The 26,488-nt window shown below is 32.4% G+C and overlaps 2 protein-coding genes across 7 annotated transcripts in view; one reads left to right on the top strand and one right to left on the bottom strand.

The window, feature by feature from the left end:
• Positions 1-25,518, top strand: part of LOC143188701 (BTB/POZ domain-containing protein 7) — a 32,012-nt gene extending 6,494 nt beyond the window's left edge. For 3 of the 4 annotated variants that reach the window (XM_076393106.1, XM_076393104.1, XM_076393105.1), the window contains 2 exons: positions 20,906-21,118; positions 23,152-25,329. In XM_076393106.1, the coding sequence (XP_076249221.1) occupies positions 20,906-21,118; positions 23,152-23,445 (507 nt within the window). In that variant the 3' untranslated portion in view covers positions 23,446-25,329. Of the gene's footprint in view, positions 1-20,905; positions 21,119-23,151; positions 25,330-25,352 lie in introns of those variants that run through there. The other variant, XR_013003565.1, reaches the window with a different exon arrangement.
• On the bottom strand, positions 199-17,429 carry LOC143188702 (uncharacterized). Of its 3 annotated transcripts, none has more exons than XM_076393107.1 (2): positions 17,347-17,429; positions 199-2,138 (listed from the first exon to the last, which is right to left on the bottom strand). In XM_076393107.1, exon 2 carries the CDS (start codon positions 2,129-2,131, stop codon positions 896-898), a length of 1,236 nt encoding a protein of 411 aa, XP_076249222.1. In that variant the 5' UTR covers positions 2,132-2,138; positions 17,347-17,429; the 3' UTR covers positions 199-895. The 3 variants fall into 3 exon arrangements, with proteins under 3 accessions (XP_076249222.1, XP_076249223.1, XP_076249224.1); XM_076393108.1 differs by lacking the exon at positions 17,347-17,429 and adding an exon at positions 10,846-10,979; XM_076393109.1 differs by lacking the exon at positions 17,347-17,429 and adding an exon at positions 2,374-2,743.
• Positions 25,519-26,488: the final 970 nt, after the last annotated feature.

The following is a 26,488-nucleotide window of genomic DNA, read 5'->3' as shown; positions in this document are numbered from 1 at the left end:
AATACTTGATTTACTTATTCAGTGTACATGCCTATTGTTTCTCTCTTTCAAATGACATCAATTAAACTTCAAATTTTCATTTAGAAATTCACCTGTTCAAACAACTGTTCAGATTATAAGTTAAATGTGTAATTTAAGATCAAGTTCTTCACACAAAAGTAACATTCGTAGATAATGATATTGATAATGTTAAGACAATTTTCGTGTAACAATTGTCATTGTTTAATTATGTTACTTTATTCGTTTATTATATCATTTCATTATATTGCTTAAATATTTAATAACACATATTTAATACACACAGGCTTATAATTAGCTTATTTAACTTAATCATGAATAAAGAATTAATTCAGTTTATTATGCTAGAATGACGCGTTACATAAAACAGTACGCATTATTATCAGATTGTACCGCACTAGTCACAGTAGAATAAAAATATAGTGCTGTTTGTTACATCTCTATTTCACTCAACCGCAAATTTCTTAGGCACATAACCGCTGCATCAATTGAAGAATCATAAATAAATTTTTTAACGATTATAGTTTACATGTAAAATAATATGACTTTTTATTATAATAGAATAGATTTCTTGTTTCAAAATATGGATGCATGCAATATAAAAATTTGAGAAATGTTACAAATCTTATGAACATATTTGGTCATTTCTTAAGATTACATGAACCTCATAAACTAAAAGTTATTTAATAATTTTTTCTAAATTTTAATTTACTTTGTATACATTAACTCCCATAAAAATATACTTTGTTGCACAAGCTTCAACAATATATATAAATATTTATTTTCCATAATTTGTACTTTAAATACGTTTACGTATAAACATTCTATTTAATTTATAACAAATTTTCTAACAATACGAAAATAACAACAACAAATGTTATTTAAGCAGCCATCCCAACTTATCAAAAAGTTTTACAATATGTAACAATGACTGTTTATAAATTGTATCGCTGACCATGTGTGAGAAAATATCATCATTTACGTCTTTCATTTCTGGCGCAGACCCTCGAGGCGCTTTAATTACTTGGGCCATCATGATGCATTGATAGAACTTACAGGGACCACAGTAGCTCACAATTTCATCAAATGTTTCTTTGGAAAACTTACTAGTATCAGTTTTTAAGGTTTTCAAATATTTTATAAAACAGGAATAGTAGTAGTCAAGCATATCGCTGAACTTATTGTCCAGGATCTCTGTTTCCACACTCGATACGAGGAAAAAGATCAAGTCGTTAATGCCATAATCGTACGCACTTAACTGAAAGTCCACAATTTTAACATCGATTATTTCACCGTTTTCGCCATGTCTAAACATCATATTGTTCACCCAGAAGTCACTATGAACCAGCGTTCCCCAGGGTTCCTTCGGCTTCTGGGTATCTTTTTTTATATTAATACCAAACTCGATTGTCCTATTAACACGATCTAGGTACGGTTTTGCCTCCTCAGTGTCCTTTATATCGGCTCGCGCTTTTTCAATCATGCCCATAACGCATTTTTCTGTTGTTTCGTTTATAATTTCTGCCATCACATCTGATATCATTTTCTTAAAGAGTTGAGGCTTTTTAATCTTCAAGGCAATGGCAATTGCATGCAATTTAGCCAGTGCTTCGAGTGCGTGCTCTGTATGCTTCTTATCGAGACCCGATATTCTATCTTCAGTGCTGTAGCCACTATACTTCAAGTTTTCTAAAACTATAACAGCTTGTTCATCGAATTCTTCTAGGTTGTGTAGTCCTAGTCTTCCTCCAAAATATTTGGGCGTAAGAATGTCCAGGTCCTCATCTTTTACTCCACTTTCTAATTGAAGATTTATGAACTCCTTTGCCATTGTACTGTAGAACAATAGCTCTTTTTTAAATGTCACTGGGCTGTCAAACAGCTCTAGTAGATATTTTGAGGTAGGTGGAAGTTTAGCGACCAAGTACAGCGTTTCTGTTTTGTTATTTCGTGTTATCGTAACATCGACGGCCAACATAATGCTTCCAAAATTTTCTCCTGGAGCAGTTAGTGGTTTCCATTCCAGGTGGTCTATTTGAAAATCTTTTCCAAGGCTTTGCGCCAGAATCGTATCCAAGTCCTGTACTGGCAATGGTTCCATCGACGGTGACATTATTTACCTAGAACATTTATTGTGTTTGTAATTATGGAGAAGGCACTTTAGGATTTCTTTTATTTGGAACAAACTTTACATCTCGTTAGAGAATTAGAATTAAAATGAAGTTAAATAGTAGTTAACACGATTAATAATCATCCTATATGTAATCTTAATAATAATTAACAATAATCTTTTTTCTTATAGCTTTGTTAACTTTGTCTGTTACTGTTTAATCTGTGAATAAAGAACGTTCTCACCGTCTTCGAGTTATCTCATCATGTCAGCAACGTATGTACAGAATACTATTGGTGGAAGAGAACTATTTATACGCGACATCACTACAACATTAGTCATCTCCTTTGTTGATTGTCCACGAGACGTTTTGCGTTTAGAAATTGCATAATTTCATTTATCGAGTATTTGTTTTTTATCAATATACGTCCGTCTTTGAATTTCATTCATTATTCAAAACGAAGTCTCCTGAGTCGATTAGTCAAGAATAGTCAGATACATATTTGTTCTTCGCTAAGAGTTATCACGAGATTACGAATAGCTCTATTGTAGGGATGTACTTCTCTAGTATGTCAACTTTCTTTTCTTCAAAGAGGTCTCTTGAATTTGTGAAATTAGGTTAAACTATATGACTGAATATGGTGTTTCTTATCAGAGGCGTGAACACAGAATGAGCTTTCGCAAGTGTTTGAAGGCACATGGTCTGCGACCAACGATAACATTTATCAGCAATATTCGCTTTTCATGCTGACAAACGACATACCACTGTTATGATACGATGCATTCCAATTTATTTATCTTTTATTGTTGACCATACTTTGCCATTTTATTCCATTTCTATTCGATTTATTTTTTTCGTGTCCATTTATAAAAAGGTTCATCATAGATAGTTAATCGTAAAAAGGTTGAAGCACTATCTTTGATTCTTTAAAGAATCTGATCGCTCTTTTGGATATCATCGAACCGAGAAACATTAACTTATCTTCAATGTCTACGACTATCAAATGTAAATCACTTTTATAGTTCAAGTTTTCTGATCGATATAGATAAAGGTATACAACACTTCGCGGAACACGTGCTCGGTAATTTTCAAAAAAATTGCATCATCAGATTATCATAAAGAAATAGACGCCACTCGTACCACTCGAGAAAATCGTTTGTACCTTTAACTCTGCGTGAGGATGATTGTGCAATCATGAAAATGAGCGGATGCGTCGGTGTAGCATCTTCACCGTTTAAGGATGCTCGAGCAATTTGTCGTAATTTGTAAATTCGCTTCGTCACGGCAAAATATTGTCAAAAGTGTGCTTAACTCAGTCTTTTGTAAATGTTTACTTATTCAGATAATTGTACTTACATATTTCTAAAAAAATGTGTAGTATCCAATTATACCAATCTGGTAATTCCTTTTTAGGTGTTTATGTTTGATTCAAAGTTGAACGAAAAAGAAATTTCTTCGTTCACTTGATTAATCTTTTTAAATGACATGAAAATATTAGATATCGAGGGTGATAAAATTTTTAATACTATCAATTAAGGAAATGACGTTTTTATGATTCTACGTTGTTTTAAAGACTGATGTGAAAACGATACGAAATTAATAGGTAACACTATTATTTTTTTGCGCATATGCAATCATTCATTCAGTTGTCTATTATATGCCAGTTTGATTTACGACACAAAGCGATCAATTTTACTATCAGGAAGACAGATATCGGTTATTGATGCAAATCGAGTACCCCGATCGGTTCAGCGTAAGAAGCATTACAACAAGGCTCTAACGCTTTGATCTTTTACGAGCCTTTATGGGCTATGACATTATCGAAATGAACGGTGAATCGTATAGCAAGGCTATTAGCTAACTTCAATATTTGTACATAATTCGAAGTAAGCAAAGCAATCCGATGTTATTGCAAGCATATTAAGCTGTTGACTAAACATTTCATCGGAGTAAGAGTGTATTTAGAAAATGTTTCAGGGATTAGTAGAATTGGTATTTCAGGGAGTTAATTAATTATTCTGCAATTAGAATTTATTTTACCTTAGTAATAATTTAATAATAATAAAAACAATAAGATCAGATATTTGAAAATGAAGGAAAAAATGACGAATATAAAAACTGTAATGGAGTGGAACCTTGATTGATTTAAATGAACAGCACTGAAAATAGGTTTTAATGAATAAAGAAAATAAATGGCTTTCTTATTTATTTTAATTTTATTTAATTATATATTATCTATCGTGTAATTAGTAAACAATACAAACGGAAACGGGTGTTATTTCACGTGGAACATAAGTCGGAAATGAAGAATAAAATTTTTAGTACGAGGCTTTGTGCAATACGACAATTTCAGAGTAGATTTCATTCTAGATAGACTGATTCAGTTTTGTTAAAAAGCTGATCTACTCTGTTTGTTTCTAAACATTGCTAATATCTTTATTTCTTTATATTAATCTATGTTTCTGCATATGTACATATTGTGTAAAAGATACGTTTTCACGAAACAGTAAAAGTTATTGTTTTTGTTGTCATGACACTATGACCGCGTGATAGTTTTTTGCGACTCACGAAATTTAATATCACAACATTTAATTACTTTCAATCGTGCTGTTGACTGAAGTAGTTCTGGCTGCTGTTCGCGTTGATGGCAAAATTATACATTTTGAAAGTAGTAGAATGAATGAGAAACGGAGGGAGAAAGGTTTAGTAGGGTATTTGGTCATATTTCTGTGCCTTCGAATTAAAATCATTTATAAAAACAGGACTTTTGTACATCAACTGAGAAATTATTTCTATCATTCAAGTTTTTTTATTAACAAGCAAGTTTTAACAAAAAGTATTACGAACAAGTATCTTACGCGAATAAATGTCGCGATAGTTAAATTCAATTTCACGTAGTTTTCATGACGACAAAAATCATGACATTTATTGTCATGACCGTAAAAATCGCGATTTACTATCAAGTGAAAACGTACTTAAATGCTTAGAGTATATTACCAGGTAGAAATTATTTATTGATATTGCCTCATTTACTATAGTATTTTTCAAAGTTATAAGGAGATATAAACCTATTTGACCAAAAGGTTGGTTTAGAAAACGACTTTTATGGTTTTTTTATTCAGACTACTGATGATTAGCTATTTTATAGTCTACATACTTATTTATACATATTTAGAGATAATAAATATTGATTTCTACTGAAATATGCTAATACTGTTAAAAAATATATCTACTTAAGTAATACAATGTAAGTAATTGAGAAACCTGATTTCGTGAATTCTGTTGATTTGATACGAATGGTAAAAGTTCATACCGTATGTTCTAGTCTATTTCGACAAAAACATAATTTAAAAATAAAGAAGCAGTGAGATTAAGTGCTATAAAAATATTTTGGAAAGAAAAGAAGTTTTAAAATAAAAGTTTTATAGAAATTTGAAATTGAATAAAAATTTAAGTATTTTAATGATTCTAATTTCATTCGGGGAATTATTTTTATTTTATATGTGTATTAAATTTGACAAAAAGTTGTTTACTAATGTCGGAATTTTTAGGGAGTCTAAGAAAAGTGATTTTTAGTACAACTAACTCTAATTATTATAAGTATTATTAAGAAAGGTGTCCAGTAAATCATAATACGACTAGCGAAGAGATAACTACTTATTGAAAAATAAGTAAACTATACAAATAAAGTTTTTTAATTGTGTATTTAATTTCTGAGAAGAATAACTTTGAACATGAAATTAAAATATAACAAGTTTAATTTAAATAAACTATACGATGTTCAACTCGAAATTTTTTTAATTTATTTACTTTTAAAGCTAAAGTATATTATGCTTAATTCAGGACAAGTTGTTCACGACCACGACGATTCTATAACTTGTTTAATTCTAATTCTGAAAACAATCTTATAAAATACTATTATGATTCGTCGTGGTTGTGAATAACTTGTCTTGAATTAATTTTAATATACTTTGGCTTTAAAGGTATTCCAAAGTAAAGATAATTTTTCAGTTTACACATAATGGTGTTTGTTTATATTTTTGACTTTCACTATAGACAGTCATCTCCTCGTTGGTTGTGCCTTTTACTAAACACCATATACATATATTAATTTCCATCTTTTCGTTACACTTTTGAATTTTGATACACTGAATTTTGAAATTAGAAGGTCTCTTAAAATAAGGTCCATTTACTTGTGCCTACAGTTACCGAAAATACAGTTTGAAAAAAAATATTTTGTGAAGTATTCATCAATTAACGTTCTTTATCAATTTTATGACTGCAATTAAATAAGGATTGGTTTGAGTGAAATAATAAGTAATAATTATGATCAGAACCGTAGGGTTAACGTGTTAGCAACAATGGTCACCGGTGATCTCCACTTTCAGCTTACAATTTTTATATGAAACGCTTGTAACAATTGAATATTAACAGTTATTAGTTTTTGTCTAGCGATAAAATATTACGAACTATGTACAGTAGTAAGTGCAATATCGAATTATTTTTTTCGCTTATTACATATCTGAATAAATGAGAAAGTCTAGAAAATACGAAAAAGCTATTTGACAATCAACTCACTTAATACCAATCATCACTTTCATTTAATGTCAGTAGTCACTTTCATCTTGTTCACATATATTCACTTCTGTAGGAACTTATGATTCGTATTTAATATGTTAAGCTTTAATGTGTTATTAATTGAAATAACTACAGGTTTGGGAGAACTACCAACTCCCGACTCTAGACAGTACATGTGTCATATTTTATATACCACTACATTCATATGATTCATTGTCATACCATGGTGTGTTCATGTTCATACACATCGGTTGGATTTGTGCAACAATTTTGTCGCCGTACGACCTTCAATTAGAACAAAGTATAATCGTTGTTTTATTTTTGAAATCAAACAAACGCAAATTCCGAGACAATGAAGTTCATTTCGTACTAGCTTATTATAATTAATACCGTTATCTAATAAATATCACATTTTCCTTTTTCCTCAAACCTTCGTATCTACATACATGTGTAGCATTTAACTCTTACAGAGCCTTCTCAATTCTACTACAAAAAAATAAGCTATTTACAAGTTGAATCCGAGTATTTATCAATCCCTCGTAAACAAATTCGTGAATCACTGTACTCATGTTAACTCCATTCAAATGACGTATATTTGAGATCAGATCTCTACATCTTGGCTGCATTTATTATGAAATAGTTGGAGATTATGAAACCGCCTTAAGCTTCTTCCGCAACGAGCTAAACGCGTTTTCTTGCGATCAAAGATTGCACAGGCTCGTGATAAGCGAATCGGCTACCGGTGTTCCCGAATGCAAAATGACGACAAATTATTTACGATGGCAAGGAGCAACGCGATGCTATCACAAACGACTTCCGCGGCGGTTCTTAAACGGCGTTTCCGCACGCGAGTGGGAGGAGAGACGGCCACGTAGGTCCGAACAAATTGCTGAAAACTTGTCGATTCATCCGTCACGCGCGAGCGCACGCATACGTTTTCCTCATTGTTTTGTGAAATTCGAAAATTCATCCATCGATTGAGAGATAAGCGCATTCAGCAAAGGTTTCGGCGATAGACCGCGTAGCCGACAGTTGTTCCGACTCGGTTGCGTAACAGGCCGATGTAACGCAGTTGAGGCGTCTAATTATACACGTGCCACACGATCATTATTTGGAAAATTAAACGACTTCTCGGACATAGCAGCGCATGTGAAGACGATCGTGACAATCGTTTCAGCGAGTTCTATTTTCTACTGGGGAATAATAGTTATTTAAATCCCGAATTAAAATGGTAATTTTCTTTGTAAAGGCATGGCCACCCCTATAAAATGAATTGGACCGTGGAATTCGTAGGAAATACTAAGTACTAAAAAAAATTAGAATATTATCTGGTAAAAGAATACACTCTGCATTAGTCGTTTACAAAAGGTAATGTACATTATGCTTAACTTTTTAAAACTAAAACTAAACTTTTTAAAATTAAAACTAAATCCTAAATCTCTGTAGAAAGTAGAAATGTCCTATATATATGCATGATGTAATTGGTCGTAAAATACTTGGAACCTGATAACTCTATGTTTGCATAATATTAGCACTACTTAAAAGCATATTTCTACAGAAAAGAAGCACAAAAGTAGTATACCGTTTTACAAAAATTTTCAAACATAATATAAATGTCATGCCAGTAACTCCAAGACGGCAGTAGTAAAAAATAATTTCAGATGTAATCTCAGTTACGATAATAAATGAAAAATATACAATATACTTTAAGGAATGATTCTAGAAATGTAAACTCGATATCATTTTTCCCGATAATTTTTATAACAATAAAACGTTTTACTTTCAAATAATGGTATAGTCTTCAGCCCTGAACAGCTTCGATTGTACTATCACGAAGTAACGATATCGTTCCAGCAAGAAAAAACAAAAAAGTTATGCGCCCAGACGGGAGCATAATAAAATCAGATAACCGCCTCGCGTTCCTTTAGCTGCACTTCCTTCATAAATATTTATTTGTCAAGTGGCGTTTCGAGCCTACTTTCTCGCAATTAACTTTTAATTCTTCAAAGGAGAATTCAGAACATCGGCCAAAAATTCACAATTATTTTTTAAATTAAAAGAAATAAATATTAGTTTGTTAAATACAGAATCTTAGTAACAGTAGTCACTTAAATTAGTCTTTTAATTTGCTTACTTTAGCGTACTTTGCTATAACATAAATGAAAATTAGTAAGTGATTTCAATCTTTTGGACTCCAGTGCATGTACTTATGTATAGAATAATTGTTATTTTAATATGTTATATTGTATCTCATGTTCTGCCCACTAATATCTGAAACTTTGCGATTGTTGAAGTTTCTCTGTTATAGAGTGATTTTATACTAATAATGTTGAGCAATTCTGTTTAATATATCCCATTAATTAAATAACAGATAATTACAGAAGTATGCAAATTATTGAACTCACGTAATAAGGAAACAGAGGCCAAGACTTTTTTGTAAACTTCTTTATAGAACAGTATACTATGTATAGAATTGATGTTTACTATGTACCTATGTTTTTGTTTTCTAATTGACAAATTAGAGACCCATTCAAGACGAAAATTTTATTATAAGAGGTTCCCCATAGGAACCGGAAACTTTTTTCTGTTTATGTCGAGGAATAACATAAAAGGAAAAGTTTAAAAAGATAAATATTGCAGACATTGTTTGTTAAAAACAGATGATGATACAAGATACTGGCTCATTAGCAATGTGATACGAAAAATCGATGACACACTGTAACACATATGATGTGTTATCAGTCTTAAATGGGTTAACACGAAATCGCATGGTATTGCTGAGATTTTCATAGTTTTTGTTACATTATATCTAAATCGGTTCTAAATTACACAAGCAAATTTACAGCATTTATATTATTGGGAGAAAAGTTTTGCATCTGAAATTGAGAATTTTCTCTATGCTAGTACTTCCAGTGCCGTGTATAAGTAGGTATTTAATTTCAAATTTTGATAGAAGTTGAGCGTTTAGTACTTTGTGGCTTTCAAACATATTGACTATCACGTTGCATTTATAAGTGCACGGTAAACCTAATTTTAAATAAATCTACTTTTAATCATTTATTATAACAAAATACTCTCATCGTTAAAATATCTGTGGTTTTCAGACAAAACAATATAAATTTCATATTTCTACTTTCCAAACCTTAGCGTTTAAAATTCTGGGTCTTATTTGTATATTATAGACTTGCTACTTGTCATACTTACGTTTTTAAAGGAAGAAATTCTTTTAATTCAATTTACTCATGTCTAAAACATGAATTCTATCTTTTAGACTTCAATTAAGGTAAAAACAAATTTCTTTTTAAAATGTAATTTATACGGTTTTGCTTTATAGCTATAGACATACTACTGACAAAATTGATTGCATCGCTTAAATACTAGTGAAAAATTGACAAAATTCAAAGAATCATAACGTTGATAATTAAGAAGAAATTAAATACAAAAAAGTAGATGTAGCAAACAGTTATTAGAGCTTGAATCTTCTATATTTCCTCTTTTATCTAATTTTCTTTAACACGTTAACTGCCACTTTAACTTCATTAAAAATTCTATCACTTTGGCTGTGATTCCAACTTTAAAGAAAATTGTTTTTAATTCATTTTCATGATTATTTTAAAATGTTTTGTCTCTTTTACTAAGTGTCGCTGAAATTCTGTATATTACTATTATTCATGATTATGTAACTTACCGTTATTCACAATCATGTAAAAATTGTCACCCACATATGGGTGACATGGCAGTCAACGTGTTAAATTGGTATTAAAGGAGTCAAATTTTCTCTTAAATAGGAACTTGTCAAATTGTATCTAATAATTTCTTCATGTTTGACAAATAATGTATCTATGCGGTAATATTTGCAATTTTAGTGTATATTAGAAAGTGTAATCATTTTCCTTCAAAACAAACGAAACTGTTTCAAAAAAAGACTTATGCATTATATTATAGTCTTTTACAACATTTTGTGAAATTTTCTCCCGTAATGCATATTTACTAGGAATTAAGTATAGCCTGGACAGTACAATTAAGATTGTCACGTCTACTTGGGTTAATGGACGAAGTGTCAAATCATAATCTTTTTTATATATATATATAACGCAGCCCTGAAAAATTGAAGACGCTTTTGTCACGCAAAAAATACCTAGAGCGCTCCAATTTTAAGAATCAGCTTCAATTGCCCAGCCGTTATCAGTAATCCAAATACTGCGTGGAAGTCGACGAAGAAAACGTAGTGACGACAAATGTTGAAAAAGCACTGTTAAACATGCCGTCGTTTGGACAATACTAAGGCCGCCCGATGCGAACGCTATTTATAGTTTGCGCAGCGCATCGAGAAATCTAACGTAATGCGATAACTGTCGCGTGCACGGCACAAAATCCTAATGGTAACGCGTACTCTTCCTCCGCCTTTAATGAAACTGTTTCATTTACCAGAGCAATTTGCCGATATAGTCGTACGTCTAGAAACCACTAAAGCAAACCAGAAGTATGTGAACGATTAAAGTTAGCGCAATCCTGTCGTGTTTGTTGTTTTTCTATGAAAGTACCAGGAAATCGTAGCATAGAAACCGCAAGTTGTTAAGCGTTCAACTGTTATGTATCATGACTCTGGGCTCTAGGCTTAGATCTGGGCATGAATGATAGTAGGTAAATATGTATATGTGTATATTGTAGTAGGGTCAGCAAAACTGGTGTGAAACAGAAAGCAGGGAATTGTTATACATTTTTAGAATTATATGCTAATTGGCAAAAACATTAAAACGAAAGAAAATATTCCAAAACATAATTTAAAAGCAAATTTTGAAAGAGATGTTTTAAATAAATTTGTATAGTTTTTAAAATCTATAGATCAACTTAAATTTTTACACATTATATTTAATAGATACTAAATACCCCATGTACTTTTCTGATAGAAGTTAAAGAACTGTAATTTATAGTATCGTGAAATTAAATCAATATAATATAAACGCTTAATATAGTAGTTGTTGATAATCCAAAAAGATATACATTGGATTTTAAAGAAATAAATGTTACAAGATGACTTTTATAGAAACGAAATTCAAATAACTTTGATGCCTTCTTTACCGAGGTAAAGAATGATGTTCAAGGAGATTGAAGGACATGTAAAGCTATTTGTGCATTAGCGTCAGTCAGCTGCTTTTAGTGGATAATTCTTGAGAGAAAAGTTGAACTCGTTGAAGGTATAATATACATATGATACTACGATAAAGAGATTGAAGTAACTTGTAGATTTTTTTCATTGGAGATGAAGGAATGCACACGAAATGGTTTTGCACATAAAATGTATCTCAATCATTGTCTAGAAAAAGCAACTGATGTGTTCTTTTATGGATTGAGTTCAATAATTTGCAAACCACTGTGAATTTCAAATGAAATATTTGTGAGGAATTGTATCAAAAGAAATTTAAACGAGAAATGCGATGTTTCTTTAAACACTGTGTAGAGCTAAAAACTGTCGATCTGGTTTCCTTTCTCGATGCAGTTTGCCAATTGCTAAGATATTTGACAGAGAGAAAGTGTTGGAAACTTGAATCATAACGGCTACTTCTTGGCTTACCGATACTAATCTAATCACTAAACCACGGATATATATGCACCTATAGGAAATTTAAATGTACAAGAGAGTATACAATGCACATAATATTAAAAAATATATAAAATATTGAAAATAAAATATATGCTCTAATATTCAGAAGACGAAATAAATTTCCATTTATGTTCTATATCTTTGGCTAGGTTAACTAAAATATGAATTTGTATAAATAGTTTGATATTTGAAGCAATTTTATATCCTTTGAAGATAATTATTTATCTCTGATAAATTTATATGCTTATTGATAGTAGAGTTAAAAAACAATGAAAAAAAAATCTTTTTTCTTTTCTGATTTTATCAGGATTGTCGATAAATAAAGGCGATAAATAAAGGAAATATAAACTTGAATCTTCTGCTTTTTTTGTGTTCGGAAACAGTATTCTCACTTTGATAAAGTTCTCAATATAAAGTGGATACTATGATAACCTTTTTAAATACTTTTCTCGTGAGTTGATAATGTCAGAAAGTGCGTTCAATTATTGTACAAAATTCTATTTTTTACACTGTTTAAATGGTACTTCTAAAATTAGGGTTTAAGCGAATTAGAGACGTTGTACTCATGTAGGTGAGTTTCTTTTCTTCTTCTTCTTTTAAGATTGTAGTTTATATTAATACTTTAAATAAAGCAGAAATATTAAATTCTTTACCTAAGATTACATTTTGCCATTTAGAATAAACTAAATTGTGCTTAGAAATAGCTTCGTCAATGTGGGAAGAGTCCTAAATGAAGTGAAGGACTTTACCTTTTATTTAATTACTTATATTTACTACTTTTCTTTTATATTTGACGATTTTCTGACTTTAAAAGTCCTCTAAACTAAATGATATTTATCTTCTTAACTACAAGTTTATTTTCTTCCTCTAATATTTAAAGATGGTTTTTGGTTTCAGAGGAATTCTCTCTGTATTCGAAATATTATTACTTATTTGAGTCTTAAAAGTCTTAATTTCTCTGACTTATCTTACTGAAATAGGAATAATGAAATAACTTCGAAGTAATGTTAAAAGCAAATGCATGGGATATAAAAACAAAAGCAGCTGAAAGAAAGTTGCAGAAAAAAGATGAACAAGTTGAACGTGCGAAAATGCAAGTTGTTACTAAAGTATAATTTTCTAAAAAGATTAATACTTTACTTTTCGGCCATATTATTTATACATTAACAAACGGAAGTATCATTACCTTTTCAATATTTGTTCTTCGTTATCGTCGTATAAATAAAAGTATTGAAAGTGTAAATAAATTTAATGACCTCCTCTTTCTTTAACGTAAAAGCTCGAAATTTGGACATTTTGTAATTAAATGAGATAAAAATGTTATCATATTATATGTGTGAGTGCACTCAATAATCTCCGTAATAGAACTATTAGAGGAGTCAAACTGTCTATTACGATTGTTAGTTATACACATTTTATGTTTTATAAACATTATTTTTTTAATTTAATGCTAACTGAAACGAGGAAATGTTAGTTTTCCAACAATGAGAATATCTATTTTTTTAAATGTAATTGCAGTCTATTATTAAAAGTAGACATACAATGACTCACACTAATATTTGAGGTAATTTTTATATTTAAGCTCTTGAGTCACTATGTAATGAGCAACAACTATGTTGCACATTAATACAGTGCTATACAAAAATATTTAAAAGGAAAAATAGTGTTGATTTGTTACATACTATTGTTTAAATATTAAACGAAAAATCGAAGAGGTGCAAATTTTAATACTACACACATATTTGGACATTTCAAAAATTTAGGCTTCAAATTAAGATAATGTTTTTTTCTCAAAAATGTGAGCATGCCTATGAAATAAGATGGACTGTAGAATTCGTGAAAAACAACAAGAGAAGTTAAAGTTTTAAAAAAATTCTTGTGCAAACTTGCGAAGTGTCCGAGCATTTCTGTAACATCAAAACGTTACATGTTTTAATTTTTTATATCCATACGTCGCGCTATAGTGTGTTGTAATACACTATTATGGCTTGTTTTATATTTATTTAAACTGTAAATCTTAGAAGTTAAAATTATGCCAATGAGTGAATATTAGTGGGAGTTATCTATGTTAATATTGGAAGTTTTAGTGTTAACACTGTTTGCTGGTTTTATAAAAATCATGACCATTCCTTTGAAATAAATTCCTGTTTCCTTCATTTACAGGCTTCTAAACCAAACAAATTGCTGCACTGCCTATGTAGGTTTTTGGTTCTTTGTACCAAACTCTTTAAGAACAATTTCATGACTTCAAATTATCTCTATGCGTCGTTACCTAAGCCAATTTTCTGTTCAAATATGGCACTAACTACGTTTTTAACAGTACTCTATCTGCCCCAGTCAATTCACTGTTTCCCCCTACGCTTGTGGAGGCTTATCCTCATGCAATCCATATCAAACATCAAATATTTGCTCATTCGTAAACTAGGTTACACGAAGAAGTACTTTAAGAGTAGTTTTACAGACAGTCCGTCGTCGAACGTCAAACACTCGAACGTGCGATATTTTGTTTACGATTACAGTGCAATTGGTAGAAATGTCAAACGTTAATGATGCGTCGCAGACGTCACCATAGTCCGAAGACGCTTTGGAACGATAACACCGGGATCTAAATAGAAAGAGCGAGTTGTGTTTTATCGCCTCGAGCACTCACTCGGTAAACAATAAATGTGGTATGCGTTTATAACGTCATTAATTAACATTTGCATGTTAAACAGCTTCAAGTGTCGAAGGTCTCGAAGGTTCCGCAATGCTGGCTCACGAAAAGGCGGAAATCTTTTCTTCCTAACGAAGACTTGGTTTGATCGTTGCCTCGGTAGTTTTCCAATCGATCACTTACCCATCTAGTCGGTAGTTATTTTCACAATTACGCAATCGCGGTCACACGAACGGTTACACGATCGAACGCCTATCGAACAGTGCACTGACGATCATAGGGATCTATTAGGTCCGAGTGGAACGTGTAATGTGCATGGAGTTACGAGAGATGTTAAGTGAAAGATTTAGGGCCGTTTGAAAAATTTGATTTAAAAGGTTGGAGAGATGTAGGATATTTCAATAAAAACGTTTCACCAAATTCCTTGGATGTAGAGAATGTAGACAATTTGAAGTTTTATAAATTAGGTAGAGCTACAAATTTGGCATCTGAAATTTGTGGATAATGAAAAACTAGTTTAGCTTTATTGAAATCTGAAAAATGAAAAGTAAAAATACTCTGAGTGAAATTGTTATTATTAATTATAAATTTTGAAGAAGTTGCAAGATAGGAAGATGTTTAAATATTCGAGATCTGAAGTTTCTAACTTCTAGAAAGTTTATATCTAAAAATCTACAGAATTTATATAATTTTAATGAAAATTTTAAAGTTCTTCCGTAAAAATATAAAAGAAGTTTTAAAATATGTATAAATCGTGATTCGAGAATCATAATTCAAAGAATTTTTACAATTTCAGCTAAAACTTATGTTATTTATAAATTTCAAATGACTTGTACCTCTCCAATTCAATAAAATATCTTTATACTTCACGGCGAAAATGTTAAGCTGAAGTTATTGAAATCACTTATAGAATTTACAATAGTACTCTAACAAGCCTGAGTTTAATAGGATTAGTAAAGAGTCAACTTTGTAGATTTAACAAAGCTGCTTTAACTGTAGTCAAGCTACCTTTGTTAATTTTACAAAGGTCTGTAACAGATTCTACAAAGCTTAACCTACTTAAATCTACTTAGAAGATTTTTGCAAGACCATTTTGTCCGTATCCTTACAATTCTGAATTATAGAACTCTTCAAATGATATTATATTTCAATTCTTAGAATTCTAAAAGTTGTGTAAATCTTCAAAATTTTTTGTTAACAAACTTAGGATTCATAAAACTTTCATTCTAAGTTTATGACTCCATAAACTTAAAAGGATTCAATTTATAAACAATGCAATTGCTTTAATTAATTTAATTTGACATGTCATTGAAATAATATTTTTCAATACAAGTTACGATGACGTAAGAGACTCAAAATATACTTACAACCATTGTATGTAAATCTGCTAAGTTTGGCCTTATAAAACGTGATTTAAAACAATTGTAGAAAGTTTTATTAGATTATTTAGGAGATAAATAGTTTACTTTTACTACTTCCGCTGTTATACTAACTTAAAATTGCTCTGCTATTATAGTAATATGAAAAGTTTAATACCGCAATGATCGTTAATAAATGAAAATGAAATCTCAATATACGAAATATCAGCTGTTTACAGTTCAGTTTCACGATACGTGCATAAAATGTGTAGTTCCTCAACTTGAACGGAGGCATTGTACTCATGAATCAACGATCGTATTCATGATACATTATTTATACGTATCTTATTCGATGCATTAATAGCTGTTTTCTGTAATTGTCAAAGTCTGCTATTGTATGCGATTCTTGCTTAGTATTTCATATTCTTTTACTTTATATTGGTTTCATAAACTATCGAATTCACTATATCTATTTTACTATGACAATAATAAAACATTAAATCACTGTAATTACTTAAATAAGTTTTTTACATTCGCTCTGAATTATTCTATCTCCTCTCTATTCTCTGAGACAATTTCTCTCTAAAGATTTTGTAGAATGTAGAGTGTTTTACATCTCACAGATTTCCCCGTACACGGAGATGTAGTACTCCTTCGTTATAAGCTCCTCGCTACATTGCAATATATCTATAAATTATACAGAGCAAACGAGTTTTACTTATCATACATTGTCACTTGCATCTTCGATAAGGCCAAAGTACGCTATTAGAATCTGAGTTGATCTCAGAAACGAGTCCCTTACTTTAAGCTCATCAATGAATCTTAAGTCTACAAGGGGGCAGCACTTTATGCCCTAAGAGTCAGCTTCCGATTGATGTTTAAAAATAAGTCTCCGCAGTCCCCGTGGTCATAAGTTCAAGCTTCACCCGTGATTGTTTCAAATGTCGAAGAGGAAGTTTTAGACGGATCGAGTTCACGCGAATGTTAGTTCTCACGAGAGAAACGATAGAGGTGGCGAAATACCTGTTGCAGCGTCCAAAGCTCGGAATGATCAGACAGGATTGCAGCCGAACGCGATCGACACAGCTGGCCAGCGCAACGAAGCCGTGACAACTGAGCCGAGCTTCGTTACCGTTTGACTTTGACCCCTATTCTCCCTCTTTTCGACGCTCATTGATGTTATCCCCCGTCTTCCAGCTTCAATACGGATTAAAATAAGCGTAACATCGTGGCAGAGTTTCCTCTGTCGCGAGGAAACGGCGAGGATCCGCACGCGTCTACTTCCCACACCTCTGGCTTCCTAACGTCAGCCATTGAAGTCATTTTAATTGCAGGATTTTGGGATATCGTTAAACACTTTGGGTCCTGCAGCTATCCAGCCAGCATCAGTAGGTGTCGGAATTTCTCTATCCGAGCTTCTAGTTATAGAGTTCGTTAAGCGTTGTTAGTTTTACTTCGAAATTATGCTTGCTTCTGGCTATAAGCGTTCTGGTAGCAGGTTGCTTTAGTTAGAATTGTAATTTCACTGCGATACGAGTTACCTCTTATTTTAAGGATAAGTATTTTTGAACGAAGATGTATTATTATAAAGGTTATATCTATGATTGTAAGGTAAAGTGACTTAAGTCACATGTTTTTGTTTTTGAGATTTTGGTGTTTAAAGTTTTCAATTTCAATACTGTCTTATGAACTTGTGTCTTCTCGAAAACTTATTTTTAAGTGAAAATGTTCTTTTTAATGCCCTTCTTCCTGAAAATATCAATTCTATGTTCTAGATCTCAATGAAAGCCTTAATTCGAATTTTTTAAAAAACTGGCATAGATCGTTTTGCCTTACAGCCACAGAAGTGAGAATTAAAAGAGATTGAGGAGAAAGAACTACTTCTACTTAACGATACTTCGATAATAGCAAACTGATTAGTCAGATATTTTATTGAATTGTTTAGTGTTGATTCCTACATGGACGATAAATAATCCTTTAACAGAAGCACACTTGTGATTGATCTGATTATAAAAGAATACGAATTGGTCAGAGTTTGTGGCGTGTGCCTCTAGGAGGCAGTTCGTCAATTTAGTATTGGTCAAAGTTAGTAGAGAGTACTTAATATTAATCGACATGAATTCTCAAATTCTTTTAACACTAAGCACTTTTAACACTTTCAACACTTTTAATCCTAATGCCAACATTGCAGGTTTATGTAAACTACGTAAGTCGCAGATATAATGTACATTTATACATTCCTTTAACTTTATTTAACGATAGTGTAGAAACGCGTAATTCTTTTAAAACCTTTTTTGAACGACCATAGAACTGATTCGTTCATAATTAGTTAACGAGGGAAACTAATAAATTATTTTACATTTTAAATGGCACATTATTACATATTTGTCAACAAATGTCAAAGCAAAATTAAAATAGCTGCAATGTAGGACAAACAAAAAATATTCACAATAGAGCGATTCATTGTAATCCTCCAACTTTGAATTATAAATAATAATAGTACTCCAAAAGGATGAATTTGTGGACCTATGTCTTATACACAGGTTTTTATTAGATAATATAAGTACTATATGTCTAAAAATGTAAAATCGAAATTTAAAAATATTATATTTTAATTAGTGAGGAAATTACAATAATAGTGAAACAGTACTACTTTTAATAGGTACATTTTTTGGCAAATATGCTATTCTCCACGTATACCTTGCATTACCGGCTAAGGACCTCTTCACACCACATATCTGTCTAGCCAGCAGTAGGCTAGCCTTCGTCAAATTTTTTTTAATAGGTTTTACATAGTGACCGCTGGTAATCATGGTAATGATACCACGCTGCTGTGGAAGCCTGCCGTCGGCTAGACAGATAGTGTGAATTAGACCTAAAAGTTTAATGCTATAGTATATATTCGTTAAATGCTCGAATTATTCCCGCGGTTACATGCTTGGCGTTATCCCCACCACTGGGGGGAGGCACTTCGGTTCTCGTTCCCTCTGCGTCTTTCACTCGGTGTTTTTCTCTACGTCCACAAAGCCTAAATGAGGCTCAAGTTTCGTGTCCTTGATAGCTATCTGCTCGCAACCAGTCCCGAGCTGTGAGCATTTAGCGAATAAATACTGTATTAAGAGATATCAATGAAAATCTAGTAATTAATGAATATCGAGTAATAGAACTTGATATATATTTCTTATCAATGTTACACTCTTATGATAATATTTTTTAACTCAAAGTAAATATTTTCAATAATAATTACCAGGTTTATTATCTTTTTGGCAAAAATTATCCTTTTAATGTAATTATATCAAAATCTCTTTGCAATAAAAATATTGAATAATAAAATTGCGCATTCTTAAAACAAGAAAAACGCGCGACGCTCAGCATCTTGAGTTCGCCGGACTGAGACTGCTCCGGCGTTTCTGCAGCTCTAAAAACAGCTTGTCCTTAACGTTGTTCACGCCTTGTAGACTCAACGTGAGCATCTAATTCTTGCGTTCTGGCAACTTTCATAGCTCTAGTTCTGCTAGAGCGACGCGATAAGTTTGATTTGCGCTTGTGTGTCATATTAATACCAATTTGTTAAAACAAATTTAGCAAAAATTGTTTAAAAATAAAAAAGAATATGGAAAGAATAACTAAACTAAAGAAAAATTAACCTAAAATTCCAAGTTATAAATGAAACATACAATACCAACTGAAAAGACAAAGTCAGAAATCAAGAATAAATTCCTAATATATCAAGCATAAATCTTCAGAACACAATAGCTCTGTAAGTAAAATGTCGCAGGTAACGTCCAGCTTTATAGGTCTCACATCAGAGTGATCCAATTGCTGAACTGTCGCTATGGTTCACAGTTTGGCAAGCGCAAGAGTGAGCGTCCACCACGGTACCAGTGATAGTCTTTTGTTTAGCTATGTGACGGCAAAAGACAGACACTCTCTCTCTCTCTATCTCTCTCTCTCTCTCTCTCTCTCTCTCTCTCTCTCTCTCTCTCTCTCTCTCTCTCTCTCTCACTCACACTCGCGCGCGCGTGCCAATCCAAGGCCTATAGTGAGGGTAGTGCGAGATAGAGAGAGAAAGAGAGAGAGCATTATGCTCTCTCTTCCACCAGGGCATCAGTGACAGACTTTTGTTTAGCTATGTAATAGCAAGAGACAAAGACTCTCCTTCTCGCATACCAATTGGACTCCATTATTTGTTAATTCGCTCTTCTAGAAAAAACTAATTCATTTTTGGGGATAAAAAGTATCGTATGTTCTTCTCCAGATTTCAGGCTACATTTCTGCCAAATTTTATTGAAGTCAGTTCAGTAGTTTAGTCGTCAAGACGTAACAAATAGACAAACACACTTTCAGGTTTATAATATTAGTAAGAATGTATATTATATTTTGAAGACTAGAATATGTTATATTTTTTATTTAATCATATTAAATTCATTATATTAATTATATTAAAATATATATTATCTTTTTAATATAATTTTTCTATGTTCAAGAGTAATAGAAAAAATCATATTGTAAACTCATATGTGCAGTTCTTATATGAAAAGCGCTTCGAGTTTCATGAGATCGTTTTAATGTATTTTTGCAGAATACGGCCGCTTACAACGTGAAGGAGCAAAACGAGAGGCTGACCGATATCGAGGACAGAGATTCACCGGGTATAGGGATTAACCCGAGAACGGTCCCGCCATTATGCTATGGTAGAAACATGACGTTTCCAAGGCCAGCCTCGTCCTGCGCGCACAGACACGAGCTTCCAGCTATAGTCACTGAGGGTGAAAGCTGCAGACTTCTTGCAGAGGTAAGGAATATCTTGGAGCACTGTGCTCCGTTAATTGAACATCTTAACTTCAGTCCTGGCGAAGAAACCTAACCGATTTGAAATTGCACGGAAATCCGAGGTATCATTTATTTCCATTATCGGTAATAGAAACAACTCTTTTATTTTAAACTTCATTTTGAAGCTAAAAAATCGCATTTTTTTGCAATATTATAATCTATGTGAATACCAGAAAGGTTACTTAGTATTTGAATAACGATTATTGTACGATAGAAGAAAAGAATACACCATTTTGAATAGACTTTGAATCACAATGGCTTACAGTTTTAAGTATAACTACTGTTTTAATCGGCTCTAGGCATTAGTGTCAATTTTTTGTACTATGAATTTTGATGATAAATATGCTTTGAACGCTGTAGTTAATTATAATTTAATTAGTTTATCTTGATGCAATTTAAATATCAAAATAATTCTTGTCCCGAACTTCTGTAATTAATATTGGGATTAGTATTACGATTCACTAAAATGGCGACAAATAACACTACGAAATACACGCAATTGCCTTAAGTAACGTGAGAATGTTAATTGAAATCGAAGAGATTTATTTTTGGGTGAAGACAGATTCTATGCATAGAAATGTTATTGAAGGAAGGCGTATTTTCAATGCAGTATTAATAATGTTTTTCTTTTCTACCATCAGACGTTGTGCCGTTTATGTCGAATCCCAATAGAAATTAGTATAGCAACACTGTAATTATTTAATTTCAAATGCTGTGATCTAAGTTAAACAGGATGTACGTAGCATCAATGTTTGTTACTTCTATATTCAAAACTAAATTATTTTAATAAGAGTAAACAGTTGTTTATTATACAGAGTGTAACAAATATAGCTTTCGATATTTGAAGGGGTAGTAGGGATCCAAATGGAAGCACAAAATGGCGTATGAAATAGTGTCTAATCTGTTTTCGTTTTGCAATAATAATGTCTTAAATTTATTGTATCTGTACGCTAAACTAGTAATCAGAGAATTTATAGCGTGACAGATGCATTGAAGCATTGATGCAAAAATAGTGTAAAAAAGTCTCAATACATTTTGTTGTATATCTTACGGTTTACCTTTTACAAAATTTTCAAAGAAGTTAGTAATTGCTATAAAGCTTTAAAACCTGCAATCCATTTCCTATAAACATCTCGGATTTCTAAAGCTTTATATAAGTTAAACCGTTAGAGATACAGCAAAATGTATTAAGACTTTCTTGCTCTATTTCTATTTTCAATGCATCTTTAACATTACAGAATTTATAAGCTTGTTAGCTTACGAATATTTTAATTTTAAGACAGTATTATTGAAAAAAAAAAAAAAACAGATTGGACACTGTGTATGTACCTATGTCATTTTGTATTCCAATTTGGATCTCCTACTAACCCTTAAAATATTAAAGACTATATTTGTTACACCCTATATATTTATTTGTAATTGCAAGGATTTTGCTCAAATTTTTAATTATCTTTTTAGATTGAAAAACTCATGGTTTTCTAAATTTTTATTAGAAATACTAACTTCTGCCTTAAAATACACTTATAGTGAATTAGACAAGAACATTAAACAAATCTTTATCATATTAGCAATAAATAGATAATCCTAACAATGTTGAATAGCAATTTATCAAATCTTGGTTTCTAAGTGCAGGTACTATTGCGAAATCCATCTCAACTTAATCTTTATTATATTTAAAAACGTCTATGGGCCAAGTTTTTCTCAGAAACATATACTTCAATCATCAATGTTACTTTCACTAGTCAGCTCTGATCTATAGATCTTTCATATTATTAAGTATGACAAATATCACTTATTCGTCCCTCAAGAAATCTAATCATTGTTTCCTGTTAACAATCACTGTTTAGAATATTTATGAAGATCACCTTGAATTTTGAATAGTTTCCCTCATAACCTGATCGAGATACTCCAATTATCTGCTCACAATAGAACTGATCAATTGTAAGCTATATTAAACAGGGAGATAAAACCAATTCTCGGTTCCCCCTGTTACAGCAACAGGAGAATAATTCCTGTAGCGACGGGCAGTTGTCGGGCGTAATGCCAGATGTGGCAATGGCGACAGCTTCCTTTGGGGCGTTGCAGCTGATAGAAGAGCAGGAGCAGGAGCTTGAGCTAGACCTGGGCGACGGCACCTCTCATCTTCTGCAGCACGTTTCGCCGTCGAATGGAACAATGGGCTCGCACAGGTCCTCGCTCCCTCATCAGCATCAGAGGCATTTCTCTGGGCCACCCCCTCCACCGTACATGTACCATCGTGCTGGCACTGCCTTACCAAGATTTATTTAAGATTTCTATAAGATAAGAAACTGCATAGCGACCACCATGGATTTAATTAGCCGTTTTTTTGCCGGGTAAAAAGCGGAATTACTGACCGTGCTCTTCGTGTACCGTCACGTTTGCTTCTCCAAGGACGTTTTTATCAGAATTTAGCTAGGTAGAAGCTAGTTCTTTAGTAAAAGCTAGTTCAGCTAGTTCGAGCTGATGTAAGTGGACACGTCGCTTGCATAAGGTGTATGTTTTTAGTTATTGTATGTAAGAACGCCTGAAAGGTGGACACTTTAAGCAAGTCCCTCTGTCCATGACGACCAATCATCGACGTTCTACTGTCCTCAAGGTTGCTCTGGTGATCGATGTTCGGTACACGAAGATATTCTTTATTGCGAGTCCGTCGCGGTTAGGAACGGAGCTATACGCGTAGTGTATCGATCGAACTTCTCGTTCTGGCGGGTACAAATTCACCTGTACGATGAACCCATTCATCGTATGCGTAAGTTTTATTTAAATGCAGCTTAACCGAGAATAGTGGATCCTTGGTTTTCAGGATATTTATAATCGTACCGAGTACTCGAGGGGCGCATACCTCCCCTCGGTCGTGGAAAGTTCATGCTTATTAGGTACAATCACGTTATTAGACGTAACTTCTAGGTGCAGACGCGTGAAGAGATGCAGATGCAGCTGTGGTTCGTGAAGCATATGCAGGGTATCCTGTAACAAGTGGGCAATACTTTAGGGACTGATTCAACATATAAAAATGATAAAATAGAAATACATATGAATATATGTTCTTTTTCACTTTTTTACGAGATATAGTGAGTTTTGTATTCTATCATTTCACAACTGACCATCTTCACAGGAGATGCTCTAAATGAATACTTTGCAATCCAACGCATGTCTGGAGATATCTTATCATCGATCTGAGTACTTTTCCAATACTTCTTGATGGTCTCTAAATTTGTTGTAACCCCTGTTCAATGTTCAACACTTGCAACAGGCCTTGAGTACATTAAGAATTTGAAGTGTCCTTACATATCTCGTAATCATGGTCAAATAAGACATGTTCATATGAACTTTTTTCATTATATTTACGTGCTGAATTAGTTCCTGAAGTATTGCCCATTTATTACGGTACACCCTTATATACACTTGTATATGCTTGATACAAAATGCGTGTGAGTGTTCGTACACGAATGCGCGTGCTCTCTAAGTACCATATAAAGTGTTAATTAGATGATATTGCCGATGTTTAAGATGTGAGTGAGAGAGAAAGAGAGCGAAAGAGAGAGAGAGAGAGAGACACAGAGAGAGCGAGAGAGAGCGAGAGAGAAAGAAATAGAGAGCAAGGGAATGCATGAGAGTGAGGGATGCAAAGGAGTGGAAGATGTGAGAGAGAGAGAGAATGAGGCTGAGAGAGGAAGAGAGTGAAGGCCACACAGAATGTACAAGTATACACGATCAGTGTTTATGAACAGTAATTGTTCTTTATTTAAAAGAAACGCCGCTGTGGGTATGATCTTTGCTAATTCATATTACCTATGATATTCAATAAAAATTATTTAAATATTAGTGGACGCGCCTCTTGTTCTCAATAACGTACTGTATAAATTATTATTTTTCGTACTTTAAGTAGAAATGTTTCGTTCCATTGTATTAATTCCTTAGGTACTACACGTATAGACGTCTACAAGTCCGTGCGGAGAACGCGCTTAGGCGTTGCGGGCTGCGATTAACATACGCGACCACGAGTTGTCCGCATGCTATGTGCGGTCAACGCCTACAAGTGATGCAAACCCGCGTAAAGCTCCATGAACAAATAGGTTTTGCTTTCGTACAACGATATTCGTAGTTTTTGTCACGGAAAACGTGAAATAAACCAACGTTCGTTAAAGAAGACCCGCGTTTTGATTCTTTTGCAGAACTTTTTGCAGACTGAATGAATCGCTGTCGTTTTTGTGACATGAACCGAGGTTACAAAACAGAAGACGTGCAATACAATGATGATGTAAGTAAAATACATGTTACTTCCGTAATTGTTAATTATACTCTGTGAACATGTCATAGATTTGTTTAGATGAAAATTGAATTTTGAGGTCATTATTTTTTTATTAAAAGATTTTCAATGTCATGAAACGATATAAATTACATGCTTCGTTTTTATGGTACGTAACTTTATAGAACCTATTTCTACACAATATTTTGTTCTATATTTTTTATATACATATATTTTATGGTTTTTCGACATGTCAGTACATCAGAAGTATGTTTTCAAAAGTTGTAATAAAATCGTATCTAAAATAATTATTTTTTTAGTACTACATTTAGTAAAAATAGACAAGTAATTTCAATGCTACAGGTTGATTCCTACATAGTTTGTAGTTTTTCTAGACGTTTGTTACTTTGTCTTTCGACCTTAGAATGAGTCGTAGATACATAAATCCAATACCATAATTATTATATAGCATAATATGCGATATAAAGCAATATATGTATTTCATAACGACATATATTCTTATATTCCGTATGTAAATGACTTGGGTTCGTATTTGCTTTCCTCATATCTAAAACTTTTCACAACTGTCCTTCTTTATTGTCTTTTACCAGTTCTCCTTTTTGTTGTTCCGTCTATTTATGCCTTTGTACTCGTCTGATGAATATTCTAAAATTTTTAATTTATGTTACGTACATATCTTGCATTTATGTTCTTTTAGTTCCCAGTTATTTGTTCGTCACTTAACGAGTACTGTTAGTGTTTATGTTTTATTCTCAAGTTTAAAGCTTCGCCCAATTTATTTGAAAAACTAATACATAGGAATAGTTCCGTGAAAATTGCAAATAATTGTACAAGTTATAATATACTGATTCGTTATATGCATATGTAGGGAAGATTGGGGTAGGTGACCAGTGTTAGTTTTTGTTTCTGTTGATAACGTAACTAATTTTCTTTGGTACGCCATTTATGGCGTACAGAAATATTTTGTATGCTCTTTAAAAAGTTTGAAGGAACCATTTTTTTTGAAGTTGCAAAGTTGTTAATTTTTTTTACGTATAATTT

Source organism: Calliopsis andreniformis, chromosome 3 (assembly GCF_051401765.1).
Source record: "Calliopsis andreniformis isolate RMS-2024a chromosome 3, iyCalAndr_principal, whole genome shotgun sequence".
Lineage (NCBI taxonomy): Eukaryota > Metazoa > Arthropoda > Insecta > Hymenoptera > Andrenidae > Calliopsis > Calliopsis andreniformis.
Note: the sequence above shows the minus strand (reverse complement) of the source record. Positions and strands in the feature narration are given on the sequence as shown.